Source organism: Python bivittatus, unplaced genomic scaffold, assembly GCF_059951505.1.
Source record: "Python bivittatus isolate LINGU-HERP-01145 unplaced genomic scaffold, Pbiv_v1 ctg000520_np1212, whole genome shotgun sequence".
NCBI lineage: Eukaryota > Metazoa > Chordata > Lepidosauria > Squamata > Pythonidae > Python > Python bivittatus.
The window spans coordinates 1,600,679-1,613,911 of record NW_028277080.1 but is presented as its reverse complement, the minus strand read 5'-3'; the positions used below and the strand labels follow the sequence as shown (position 1 = coordinate 1,613,911).

Here is a 13,233-nt window from a genome sequence, read left to right as displayed (position 1 = left end):
GAGAAAGATCTGGGATTTCCCTGTTTTGCTCGCTGTAGGAAAGTATGTATCAGATGAATGTCTAATTCTCCTTGGAAGGATGACCCTGTTCATTTATTACTGGAAGAAGTGTGGTAGCAACTTTTCAGACTAGCAAATTTCATTAAAAAGCAGATACTTTCAAAGTTTCTGCCTTTGTCTTTTAATCAGACTATTGATTTTGGGCTACCAGACTAACACAGTTCTCCTTCTGCAGTACAGGAGTGTGGATTTATGCTGCACAAATTTGGATAACTTAAAACACTTGCCACAAGAATGTGCCCAACACACAATCTAGAAATCACTGGTTGCCAGAGATGAAACTATGTCTAAAAGAGACAAGCTAGCCTATCATTCATCAGTTATCATTACTTACTTGATATTCTATATGCTCTGAATATTAGTCTTTTTCGAATGTGTTACTCCCTTTCATTCACTCAACTAGCATTTAATCAAAGTTAGCTCTGAAAATCCATTTTTTTTCAATACTGAACATATCGATAATTACATTTTGCATTTTTTAACAAAGGAAAAACGCAAAATCACTGTTAAAAGTAGCTGGGTTTCACTGAGATGCTGTAATATTATCCTGCATTAACATTCACATTAAAGACCGTGGAACGGAGTCACAAAACCCGGAGGAGACCTCGAAGCGTCCTTACGTAAATCATCATGGTCCTCGGCTGGACGCGCGTTTAGTTAGTGGCTCTGCCCTCACCCAGTTTGCCTTCAAAACGTCACTGAGCATGCGCAGCTGAACAGCCGCGCTGCCCTCATTCTTTTTAGCTTCACAGGTTCACAGAGCATGCTCCGGACGGCCTTTGCCCAGACAGTGGCTTTAAAGATGGCAGGCGTGCTACGTCTCTAGTTTGGTTGCACGCGGGCAGTTGTTGCAGGGAAAGGGAGCGTCGCTGTCAAGAGTTCGGAGGTATTTTCCTCGTCTCATTTGCGGATTTTGATGTAACCTACTTTTATCAAGGGGCAAAGGGAAGATAAAATGTTTGGACCTTTATTTAAGGATTCATCTTTTTTTGAATAGCATGGTCAGACTTCAGAGCAGTCATGGAGGGTCGTGTTCCAGCCACTGCTTAATCAGTGTTTCTCAACCTTGGCAGCTTTAAGAGATGTGGACTTCAACTCCCAGAATCCCCCAGCCAGCATCCTGGCTGGGGAATTCTGGGAGTTGAAGTCCACACCTCTTAAAATTGCCAAGGTTGAGAAACACTGGCTTAGCTCTTTATACTGTTCAGCAATGAATATATTAAGCTTTTAAGATAGGCAAAGTGGGGTGAGCAAAATGCAAGAATTATCTTGCTCTGTCTGCTGAAAGAGCTCTTTAGTTCAGTACTCCTAAGTGTTTTATTTCTGATTGTGTGTTCTGGTGAGACTGGTTTTTCCAGGAATCCCCCAAGCAGGGCAATAGCCTTTTTCTGTTATTGGTTTCCAACATTAGGTGTTCTGAGATACACTGCTGCTGTACATGGAAGTCCCTGGCTCCAGAACCACATGCCTCGTGTTACTGAGGCAAATTAAACAAAACCAGCCAGCACAGTCCTTGTAGCTGTGCAGTTCTTAATCATTCACTGGGGTCATTCATAATGGTGCTAGATTATGATTATTAAATTGTTATATTATATTTTATTGTATTTTAATTGGTGTTTATCTTTTCTGTAAACTTCCCAGAGTCATTTTTTAATGAGATAGGCAGTGACAAATTTGATATATAAATAAATTAAATAAATAAGTAAATTCACTTTGGGCTTAGCATATTCTATGAATCTAACTACATGACTTATAGCTAGCATACTGTGTGAATCTAGCCACTGTGACTCATTCAATAACTATGGTTAAGTTAGAACATGGCTTAGAACAATGGGTGATTTCGGTCAATCATCAAGAGCCAAGTTTGTTCCCATCTTTATAGCTCATGATGGGGTCTGTATGTCATCATTCAGTGTGGAATGCTGGAAAGCAGATCTCTCTTTTTCAGTTGCATGTGTGGAGAACAAGATGAGAAACCTAAAATTACTGAGAGCGCAAGAATGCCAGCCTGTCCGAGCTCTTGGAACTCCTCAAGGTTTCACTGTCCGCGCAGACAGGAGAACAGTGTTGATCAGCACCGAGTATGGAATTGTGGAGCTGGATCCTGTTACACAGGAGGTGAGGGGTCACATGTTATGTCAGATATGGCTCTTGGGTTTGAAGAATTGTCTTCCTAGCAATGGCTGTGAAAGGAAAACTGGGTGATGCCAGCTGCTTTTACTCCTGTCCGTAATGGACCCTTGGTTCTTCACAGCGTTAGGTTTAATTATGTAAGTATCTGGGCACAAGAAACTTAATTTAGAGTTTCTGACACTGTGTATTCCTCAGGAAGAATCTGGTCTGCTTGTGGTTTGTAGAGCAATCTTTCACTCTCATCTCCACAGAGATGCAGTTGATGGATTTAAAAACAAGTCAAGGTGGGGCCCTCATTGTGTGAGACACAGAATATGTGCAGGCAACCTTTACTAAATACTTTGTTCAAATGTATAGGAATGTATAAAATATATAGGAAGAAATAATCAAGACTGTAGATGAACATTTTAAAAAATCTTTATGGGCCCAGACTTTCTTGCTGCATGGTCTGCACAGAGCCATTTTTCTGCGCTTTGCTAGGATGTCTGTATCATGCAAGGAATTGGGGAATGTGTTTCATGACATGTTCCCAGCAAATACAGTTACCAATCTGACTTGAGTATTTTTATTTTATCTCATGATTCAAAAATAGATCTTATCCATCCTATTGTTCTCCAGATATGTTAAGCTTGAATTCTCATTATTCCTACCACCAGTTAACCATAACCTGCCAGTTATAGATAAGAAAGCCTGGCCTAGAATGTGCCTAGTGCTTAGTGGTAATGAAACAGCTGACTTTCAGTATGGGCAAAACTTTAATTTTATGGACCCCCATTCAATGAACTTCAGGTGCAATGGACAAAATCAGGCTTCAGATTTCATTCCCAAATAACAGAAAAGTCCATTATTTGGTGAATCAGTCTGAACAATTTACATAAATTTATTTTAATTTTATGTAAAGTACATAATTAAGCAAGGTAATGTGAATTACAGAAATTTGGATTTAACAGACATTCAGATTTAATGGACACCTCTTTCCCCAAATGGTCTGTTAAACTGAGGTTTTACTTTTTAAAAAAAAATTTGCTATGCAGAGACTCCTAACAGACTTTTAAAGAACTTTGGAGCATCCAAGAAAATTCCATTCTGTAAAATTTTCTAAACTGTAAAATGTTCTATCCTTAGATGCCACAATCATATACATTTCCAATAAGAAGATTTTTAAAATATGAATATTCCCTTTCTAAACCTAAGAACTATATTTTATTGTCAAATCATGCAGGAGGAAGCTTAATGTTGCATTCAGTTTAAGTGCTGTGTGCTAAGGAGCCTCTTGGTGGGTTGCTTCATGACATAATGAAGAATGGCAATGCTTACACCCTAGTTTGGAGCAGTACCAAGACATAGATGAAAATTCAACAGGCTTGGATGTGTTTGTCAGACTTTTGAAAAGCTAACTGTAATGATCCAAGCGATATAAAGCACAAAGTGGAGAGATTTTTCATGACCCTTTGTCTTGTCTTTGTTTTAAAGGTCATCAATGAAGTTACTTTGACAACTGAGGGTTTTCTGCCAGACGATGGAAGTGGGTGTATTGTGGGCCTAGAAGATTTGCCAGATCTAGAATCAGTCTGTGTGGCTACAGCAATTGGTGATGTTATACTGTGCAATCTAAACACCCACCAGGTATGGCAGAATGGCAAGTACAGCAATGTATAGAAGAGTATAGCAAAGTATAGAGTAAGGCATGAAATAGAATGCACCAATGCAAAGCATAATACAAAAGTACTTGCTTTAATATTGTTAACCTCAATGTAGCTGTTGTCCTTTTAAAGAAATATACTGGCTTCTTGCACATAAGAATAAAAATATCTGAAAAAGATATAAATCATCATATCTATATATTTTCTGTGGCAGTATCTGCCCTTTGGAATGATCTTCCCCCTGATCAGATGGCCCCAACCCTAGAAAAAAATGGTTTTCCCCAGACATTGGGCCAGGGCAATAGATGAAATGAGAAATGGAATGTGTGTTTTGCTTGACCCTGGATGTATGTTGTCTAATATGTTGGTTATGGATGTAATTTCTTTCATTTTGAATAATTTTTATTTGTAATTAAAATTTTCTGATTGATTTTTACTTGATGTACACCACCCAGAGTCACTCTTATATGAGTTGGGCAGCTATGCAAGTCTTTTAAATAAATAAATATTTTGCCACATACTGTAATATTATGTGGGAATGACCTTGGGAGACAGGAGGGAGAGCTGCAGACTGGACAACTGGCATGTAAAAGATATCTTAGCCCACGGAAGGAGGGAGGGTTTGTGGAACATTTCAGAAGGGATCCTCCCTACTTTTCCAGAGAGTAAAAGGAAAGGAGGGGAGAAATAATTTCAGTCTTGCAAGATTCTGTTAATGTAACCTTACAAAACAGGTAGTCCTCACTTAATGACCACAACTGGGACTGGCAACTCTGTCATTGAGCGACACAATCGTTAAGTGAAATATCACATGACCATGACTTGCAATTTTACTGCTGGCTTCTCCATTGCTGGCTGTGAAGTATGCAAATGGTGATCACATTGTAAACGTCCACCAGTTGCAAAGCACCCAAATTTCAATCATGTGACTGTGGGGCGCTGCAAAGGTCGTAAGTGTGAGGGCTGGTTGCAAAGTTACTTTTTCAGTGCCGTTGTACTAAGCAGGGCAATCATTAAGCATGGACTACCTATAAAGATAGAGCTAGTACTCCTGGTTATGCTTCTTGTCTGGACTGCTTCACAGGGCTAACACATACACACCATCACATTAAGATGTTGAGCCTACCCATAATGTGGCAAAATTATGTGTCATAACTTGCAACATTAGGGAGGAGCTAACAGCTCCACCAACACCTACTGTTAATGAAGTGTATCTTAAAATCTTTAAGATGAATGTATTAATAGATGGTGGGGAGTTGTAAACAGTTAATGCACTTGGCTGTAATAAAGATGAACTTAACTTGAAAACGTTGAGTCTAATTTCCATTGAGACTATTTTTAAGCAGTTAGTATTTTCTTCTTTTAGAAAATAGCAAAGTTATGCTACATTGCAATACATGGGCTGCAAACATGCAAGTGATCAGTAGATGGGAGCAAAGAGTTAAATAGTCATAGTACATAATGATGATATATTGACGTTATGCTCCAGCCTCATTTCTAATTAAATACTATGGAGAGAAGCTCTTATGCAAGACTACTGAAATAGTGATAAGTGTTACACGACTAGAACATGATCACTATCCATCTGTATTTGACCAGGTCCTGTTTTTCCTGACTTGAAGACAATTGATGGAGAACATGTAATTTCCTTAATTTATCGGTGTTGTTTGCTGTTAAAGAGACAGAAACAGTATCAAAGTCTTATTCTTTTGCAGTTGGAATGTGTTGGGAGTGTGGACAGTGGTCTGACTGCAATGAGCTGGAGTCCTGACCAAGAGCTTGTTCTTCTTGCTACAGGTATAAATTGAAATTACAAAACAGGCATTCTCAACTTCATTCCTTGTCTTTTGGATTCTGGCAGAGGCAACAGTGGCTCACCTCAGCCTATGGTTTACAAAACAGAAACCAGCCATGGATTTGCATTAACTATTCCTTGTTTGCCTAAAGCATTTTGGGTTCATACAACATGCATTAATATCACCTAGCGTTTAATCATAATAAGCAACAATGCCCCTATAATGACACTGTTTTTGTGGCAGAGATGATTAATATTCTGCAATTATATTAGCTCTTATTTCAGTTAAAGGTCTTTGATGTATCCAAACTTTACTCTAAAAACATTTTTGAATTGATTAAGAGTTGTGTTTTCCCTTCCTAAATTTATTCCGTTGATCACTTGAGTGTTGTACTTAGCAATCATTTTAACAGCAATAGAAATGTCAAGTTCTGTTTCTTATCCCTGAAGAGTCAGATGTGGAATAATTATTTAAACTACAAGAAGGACAATCCCATTTGAATGTTAGAAGAAACTCCTAAGAGTAACAGCTATTTGATGATGGAACTGATTACTGATCAGTGGGCTCCAGGACCATCCGTAGCGAGTAGGGCCGAGGATCCAAATGATGGGCACAATCATGGTTCAAAGCTCTGCCCCTTTATATGACATTGACACAGATAGACAGGGATGGGGCTTCAAGCCATAGTTACTCCCACTGTTTCCCCCCTCTTCACTGTGGATAGCACTGGTGGGCTCCCTTTTTCTGGATGTTTTTCAAGGAAAGAGATTTATTCTTCAAGGAAGATTTAATCTGAACCAAGCAGGGGTTGGACTTGAGAACTTTGATAGCTCCTTCTAATTCTATGATTCTGCAAGATGGGTCTGGAAAGCCAATTTGAATCAACTGCACTTAAACATTTTAATTTCAAAGCTCATTATATATCTTTGCTGTGACAGGTGAGCAGACACTGATTCTGATGACAAGAGACTTTGAACCAATTGCAGAAAGACAGATGCACCAGGATGACTTTGGAGAAGGTGAGATGGCAGTGCAGATACTGGAGCCTTACAAAGTGCACTACTGCAGTTCTGTGAAAGTGAGCTATACGCAAAGAAATTAAATTGGCTGAAACTAGCTCTGGCTGCTCTATCAGCTATGATGGATGGAAGTCAAGGACTATGTGTTCGTTGGTTGTTGTTGTTTAGTCGTTAAGTCGTGTCCGACCCTTCGTGACCCCATGGACCCTATCGCTCCAGGCCTTCCTGTCCTTCACTGCTTCCATGAGTTTGCTCAGTTTCATGCTCATTGCTTCATTGGTACCAGGGCAGGAAATTTAAAGAGAACATTTTACAGTCACTTGTTATAGCTATACAGTACATGTGATGCTGCCATCAGTCTGGCTGGCAATCTACTGAATATAAAAAAATCAACTTGCACATAGTGTGGAAAGGGCTTTTTAAACTTGGAAGCTGTCTAGAGCAGGGTTTCTCAACCTTGGCCACTTGAAGATGTGTGGACTTCAACTACCAGAATTCCCTAGCCAGCAAGGTTGGCTGGGAAATTCTGGGATTTGAAGTCCACACACCTTCAAGTTGCCACGGTTGAGAAACACTGGTCTAGAGGATGTTTTTGTTATGAAGCGGCCCATAAATACTATTGCCCCTGGTCTTCCATAGAGTGCCAGGTTAGGATTAGGAAAAGCCAAGTTAAGAATTTTGGATGTTCTTGTCAGTCTTTATCTTGTTATGTATAACTTTATCGCACAGAGTGACCAGTCATGCTTATCTTTTTATGCTTATGGAAAGACAAGTTAAAGAATAATTCCTTGATTCAATAAAAACATTTGAGGGACTCATCAATGCTCTTGGATTAGTTGATAGAATAGTATTGCCAAAATAAGCATGGAGAGATCTTGTTAGGAAAAGAATTGGAGGAGCCTCACTTAAGAACAGAATCTAATTCTAATACAGTGGTACCTCAGGTCAGGAACGCTTCTGTTCACGACCAATTCAGGTCACGAACAGCACCGTTCGCAAAATTTTGCTTCCGTTCGTGAACTCCGCATCGGGTGACGAACAGGATCCGCGGCCATTTTCCCTCCCGTGACACGTGGTCACGGCTTCCTGTAGGGAGGGTGACTCTCCCTCCAAGCAATAACCGCCTCCCCACCCGCCTTCCTGTCCTCCACGCCTCAAGCAAGGTTAGTGTTCTCTCTCTTCGTATTGTACTGTACTGTACTTTGTGTCATATTTTTGTGGTTTAAAAAAAAATACATATGGTTCAGAACGGATTAACCATATTTACATTGAATCTTATGGGAAAATTTGATTCAGGTTGCGACCAATTCGGGTCGCGACCAGAGTCGCGAAACAAATTAAGTTCGTGACCCGAGGTACCATTGTATTTTTATAAAATCACAGATGCATCTTTAGCAGTGTTTGCTTGCTTCTGGAAAACTACATGAAAACTGTTGCTGTTCCAATTTCTGAGTAGAAAATGCAAGATGGGATGTGTAGTGGGTGGCATATTGTAACAACACGTGGTAAGCCTTGTAGATATTTGGAAAGTTAGAAGGAATTACTAGAAAAGTTGGATTGTAACTTTTTGACTAATGTATGAAATGTTGATCTTCAAATACTCTTTATTTGGTTGATTCTTAGACAGGTTTATTACTGTTGGATGGGGTAAAAAAGAAACTCAGTTCCATGGATCAGAAGGCAAGCAAGCTGCTCACACGAAGCCGATGGTACTGTATTTTTAATAATATAAATATTGATTTTATACATAAATATTTAATTAATAACAATGAATGCAAGGAGTATGCACCTTTATTGTAGACATGAATATCAGAATACATGCAGTAAGTCATAGAAGTAGGATAGTGGTTAGAGTTTGGAACTTGGATAGAAAAATCCAGATTCCTAGTAACCATGAAGTTCACTGCCTGATCTTGACTCAGTGGCACAGCTGATTTTGCATGTAATGGTGGGCCAGGATTTAATATTACATACATGAACTTTTACAAGTCCAAGTTAAGTCCTGAGTTCAATGTGCCTGTCTTTTGTCCCACCTATTCAAATACAACCAGATGGAGATATAAACTATGATTCAGTTTGGCTGGTGTGGGTCTTCCAGGCTGTGTGGCCGTGTTCTGGAGGTTTTGTTTCCTAACGTTTCGCCAGCACCTGTGACCGGCATCTTCAGAGAGCAGGAGCACAGACAGGCAGCCACTCAGTAACCCAACCCCCCCCACACCCCCAATCCCCCCCTTTCCCCCCCCTCGGATCTCTATAAATACCCACAAAAGGGTCACATCACCCTGGGCACAGAGAGAACTGCTCCTGTCTGTGCTCCTGCACTCTGAAGATGCCGGTCACAGGTGCTGGCGAAACTTTAGGAAACAAAACCTCCAGAACACGGCCACACAGCCCGGAAGACCCACACCAGCCATTGTATGCTGGCCGTGAAAGCCTTCGACAATACGTACGATTCAGTTTCATTTTCCTTGATTCCTGCCTCTTTTGTTCAGATCGGGAACTAATCAGAAATAAGCCAACAATAAATCATTTTTAATGAACATGGCTGTGCTGTAAATTGTGATTCCTGATTCATACCTAATGTCAAGCCAAGAATTCAGAAAACTAAAATTAAAGGCAATGAGAGTTCTCCCAGCTTGTGGGAAGAATAAAGGAACATAGAAGCCTGAGGTGACACTTAATAGTTTTATATATATAAATATATATAAATTATATTATATATGGTGCTAAGTCCTGGCTTATGGTTATGTGTGAATGTGTCCACATGTTTGATATTGCACAGCTACCTCATTGGCTTGTTGTGGGGATAAAAGGAAGAGTTCCATGAAAAAAAATCAGCTTTTAGGTAATACTGTTGGCCTCAAGAGCATCTAAGACCCTCTTGAGTAATTTGTGTCCCTGCCTACGGAGGACATTGAAAGTGGTAGAGCTGCCCTGCAACTTCCCCTAAAGTGAAATGTTGCTAGATTTTAATTCCATGGTGACTACTATCTCAACAGGCTTATTGAATTTGATGAGAATTGAGGGAAGACTGATATGTTGAGGCAATATTTGGCTTGGATTCTCTAGTAGCTGAGCTTGCATGGTAACATTTACTAGAATTACAATTTTATTAAAGGTGGATAGTTAGATGGTAATGGTCCTTTAGGAGGAAGATAGATAGATAGATAGATAGATAGATAGATAGATAGATAGATAGATAGATAGATAGATAGCTTGATCGATCAATCGATCAATCAGGGATCACCGCTTTGCAAGTGATGAGCACCATTGCAAGTTTTAATAATTTAAAATTTTAAAACACCTGAAATCTCATGAAATCTTGTGATATTTATAAGATTTCAGCCAATTTTATTGTTTAAAAATACCTTAATTTTTTCAAATTTTTTCCCCAAAATTTTGCATCATGTGGGCATCATGTAGTAGTGTCAGAGACACCCACTCTGTTACAGATCCCCAGCAGATATAATTGAAGAGCAACTTTACAATCATCCCCCTATTGCTTCCAGGTTAACAGAAAGTGCTTTTCCTATTATCTTTTTCAGGAGATTTTGCCTGCTTTACCATGGGATGACCATAAGCCTCGGATCAGTTGGAGAGGAGATGGACAATATGTAGCAGTGAGTGATATTTGCCCAGAGATAGGTTGGTACCAATTTAAAATAATAGCATGCTAGTTCCTATCAACTTTTGGCTGAGCAGGGGAAGAAAGGAAAGTCTTGGTTTAAAAAAAGAAATCTTCCAAAGTCCCATGGTTGTATCCACATTCTGATGCAGCTTTCCTCGACTTGGTATCATCAGGATGTTCTGGATTTACAGCTTCCATGATGCCTCGCCACAGTGACTTGGAATTATGGGAATCCCACTGAGTTGTAATGACTCTCTCTCCCTCCCTCTCTTTCACCCATCCATGGATGCCTCGCTCTTCATCCTCTACCTTTTGCAAACGTTCAGGAGCTCGAAAAGTGAGAGTGTGGAGCCGGGAACTTATTCTACAAAGTACTAGCGAGCCTGTCCCAGGACTAGAACAAGCACTGGCCTGGAAGTGAGTAAGGAAACATTGGGCAATTCAGGATGTGTACATTATTGGCTTTCTGATTATAATTTCCTGTATTATCTCATCAAGCTGATATTTTAATGAAATGAAACTCACCATTAATTGTGGATCTGGGGTGTAGGATTATGACCCCCTTCGATAATTCCTAATGTATTTTTTTAATGTATTTATTCATTCAATTTACATGGCCACCCATCTCAAACATATGATTCTGGGTGCCTAACAGAGAATTAAAAACAAGAGAAAGACATAATAAAAACAATAAATAACCAAGATAGGAGCCAAGATAAAACCAACACCATCAAGCATGTTACGGGCTTAACCACACATAATGACAGATATTTTTTAGAAAACTCTGTGTGCTTGGAGAGTTGTTGCTTGAAAACTTGTTCTAAATTATTCCTTCATTCCTTTCTTTTCTGGTTATATTTCAGGCCCTCAGGAAGCTTGATTGCATCTACACAAAATAAAGCCAACAAACATGATGTTGTGTTCTTAGAACAAAATGGGCTTCTTCACAGTGAATTTACCCTTCCTTTCCGGAAAGACCAAGTAAAGGTAGGATTTTTTTTGTCTTGAAGGATCTGTTAACTGAATCCTTGAACCTGCAGCCTTTTTTCTCACAAATGTATTTGATAGTATTGTTTTAAATTGCAGGTTATCTATGTGAATATATCTGCAAAGTCCCAGGAGTAGAGCTTGACTCAAAGGAGACTTTTTAATTAAGTAGCTATATATGGCAGGAGAAATTTTTATCGAACATACTTTACATAGGTGATGGCCCTATTTGCATTGCTTTAGGTAAATGAGCTGCTCTGGAATTCTGACTCTATGATATTGGCTGCCTGGGTGGAAGAACTGGAAAGCGACAATAGTTCCCAAAGAAAGATGTATGGTAAGAACATGCTGTGTTCATTTCTTAATTTTACAGAACTTTTTGGATTGTGTCACATAATCAGCTGCAGTCTTTGCCTGGTTCATTTTGGTTTTGTGAATGACTATTTTCAGCAGTTTGTTATCTGGAGGGTTCACTATCAAAGTTGCAAATATATCATATGCGTTATCATTGCAGTAGAGGACATGTATTTTTAACTCTTCTCAACAAAACAAAGCAGATATGAGAAAGGGAATCAACAACTGATTGATGATGAATATATACCATCAAGTTGGTATTGAGTCTTAGCGATAGAGTTTTCTCTAGGAGGATCTGTCCCCAGCCTGGTCCTTCAGGTCTTCTAATGGTGCATGCATAGCTGCTATAATTGAGTCCATCCACGAGTCAGCAACTGGCAGCCTCTAAATCAAGTCTGGATCCTCTTGGTGTTGCTGCCATTCCTCTTACCTGCAACTATGTTCATAACCGATATAGAGGAAGAGGCAAGCAAACATATTATGTTGAGTAATTAGGTAGTACTAGCTTTTGTAGTAACCATCAGTTGGGAAGGGTTCATTTTATAATCAGTTTGGGTACCACACCATCAGGAAGATTCAGAACTGTGGTCATGCTGTAACTCATTTACATATCTAAAGTACAATGTACTATTCCCAGTCCTGTGTTCTAGAATCATTTTGTCTTCTCTATACAGTCCAGCTGTGGACAACAGGAAACCATCACTGGTACCTGAAGCAAAGCCTGCATTTTGGCAGCTTGGAGGGCAGCCCACCTCTTGTATCCCTGGTGTGGGATCAGGAAATTCCCTATCGACTTCATGTCCTCTGTGAACAGTGGCTTTATCTCTGCTATGATTGGCAGTGGAATACTGATCACAGCACCAGTGAAGGAGCCAATGACTTGGCTAGTGTAGCAGTCATTGACGGAGGTACGTTTCCAATTTCTCTTCGCTGCAACTACAAGAATTTCACAAGAATAATATGGATATGACTTTAGGGAAGGGTTGGAAGCAACTTGCTGGCTGGTTTGTAAAGGCTGGTGAACTAGGTAGAATTGTGGGATAATGTGATACTGACAAATAGCCAATAGGAGAAAATGTATGTAGCTTAGGGTTGAGCTGTTGGGTTCTTGGTACTCTCTGAGCTTGGTGGTTTTCTTGCAGATGTTTCATTACTAGGCTAAGTTACATTATCAGCGGGAAGGAGAGTGGGATTTGCTGACTGTTTATATACACTATCTTGCCCTGCCCATCTTGGGGAGAGGGCGGGGGTGTGTGTGTCCTTCTTGATGGTTTCTTGTTGGGATATCCTTTTCTTCCTGCTTATCTGGGTGTTGACTGTTGGGGAGATGTGTTCTAGCCTATGTTTGTTTCCTTCCTAGGCTTTTGAATGGCAAATTTACATATCATGGTAAATTTACATAGCTTTCAAAAGTCACAACCAAAAGCCTTGGGTTGTGTTATCTAGGAAACTTTTGTTATGATGATATGTTTCAACCTGGTCATCTGTTATGGCAGGTCTCATGACAGGAGAGGGAAATGATCTGCTAAACACTTTGCTTTCAATCATTCAAGGACTGCCCAAAAGCAAAGATGCTGCTATTATAATTTTGTTATGTCTTACTGCTTGATTTT

At 39.6% G+C, this 13,233-nt stretch overlaps 1 protein-coding gene across 2 annotated transcripts in view; it reads left to right on the top strand.

Moving 5' to 3' along the window:
* The first annotated feature begins 800 nt into the window (after positions 1-800).
* The window catches only part of ELP1 (elongator acetyltransferase complex subunit 1), a 45,334-nt gene continuing 32,901 nt past the window's right edge, over positions 801-13,233 (top strand). For both annotated transcript variants that reach the window (XM_007427889.3, XM_007427888.3), the window contains exons 1-11: positions 801-946; positions 2,009-2,178; positions 3,667-3,819; positions 5,552-5,633; positions 6,571-6,651; positions 8,275-8,360; positions 10,197-10,296; positions 10,606-10,696; positions 11,143-11,266; positions 11,510-11,603; positions 12,295-12,528. In XM_007427889.3, the coding sequence (XP_007427951.1) occupies positions 2,029-2,178; positions 3,667-3,819; positions 5,552-5,633; positions 6,571-6,651; positions 8,275-8,360; positions 10,197-10,296; positions 10,606-10,696; positions 11,143-11,266; positions 11,510-11,603; positions 12,295-12,528 (1,195 nt within the window). In that variant the 5' untranslated portion in view covers positions 801-946; positions 2,009-2,028. The remainder of the gene's footprint in view (positions 947-2,008; positions 2,179-3,666; positions 3,820-5,551; positions 5,634-6,570; positions 6,652-8,274; positions 8,361-10,196; positions 10,297-10,605; positions 10,697-11,142; positions 11,267-11,509; positions 11,604-12,294; positions 12,529-13,233) is intronic.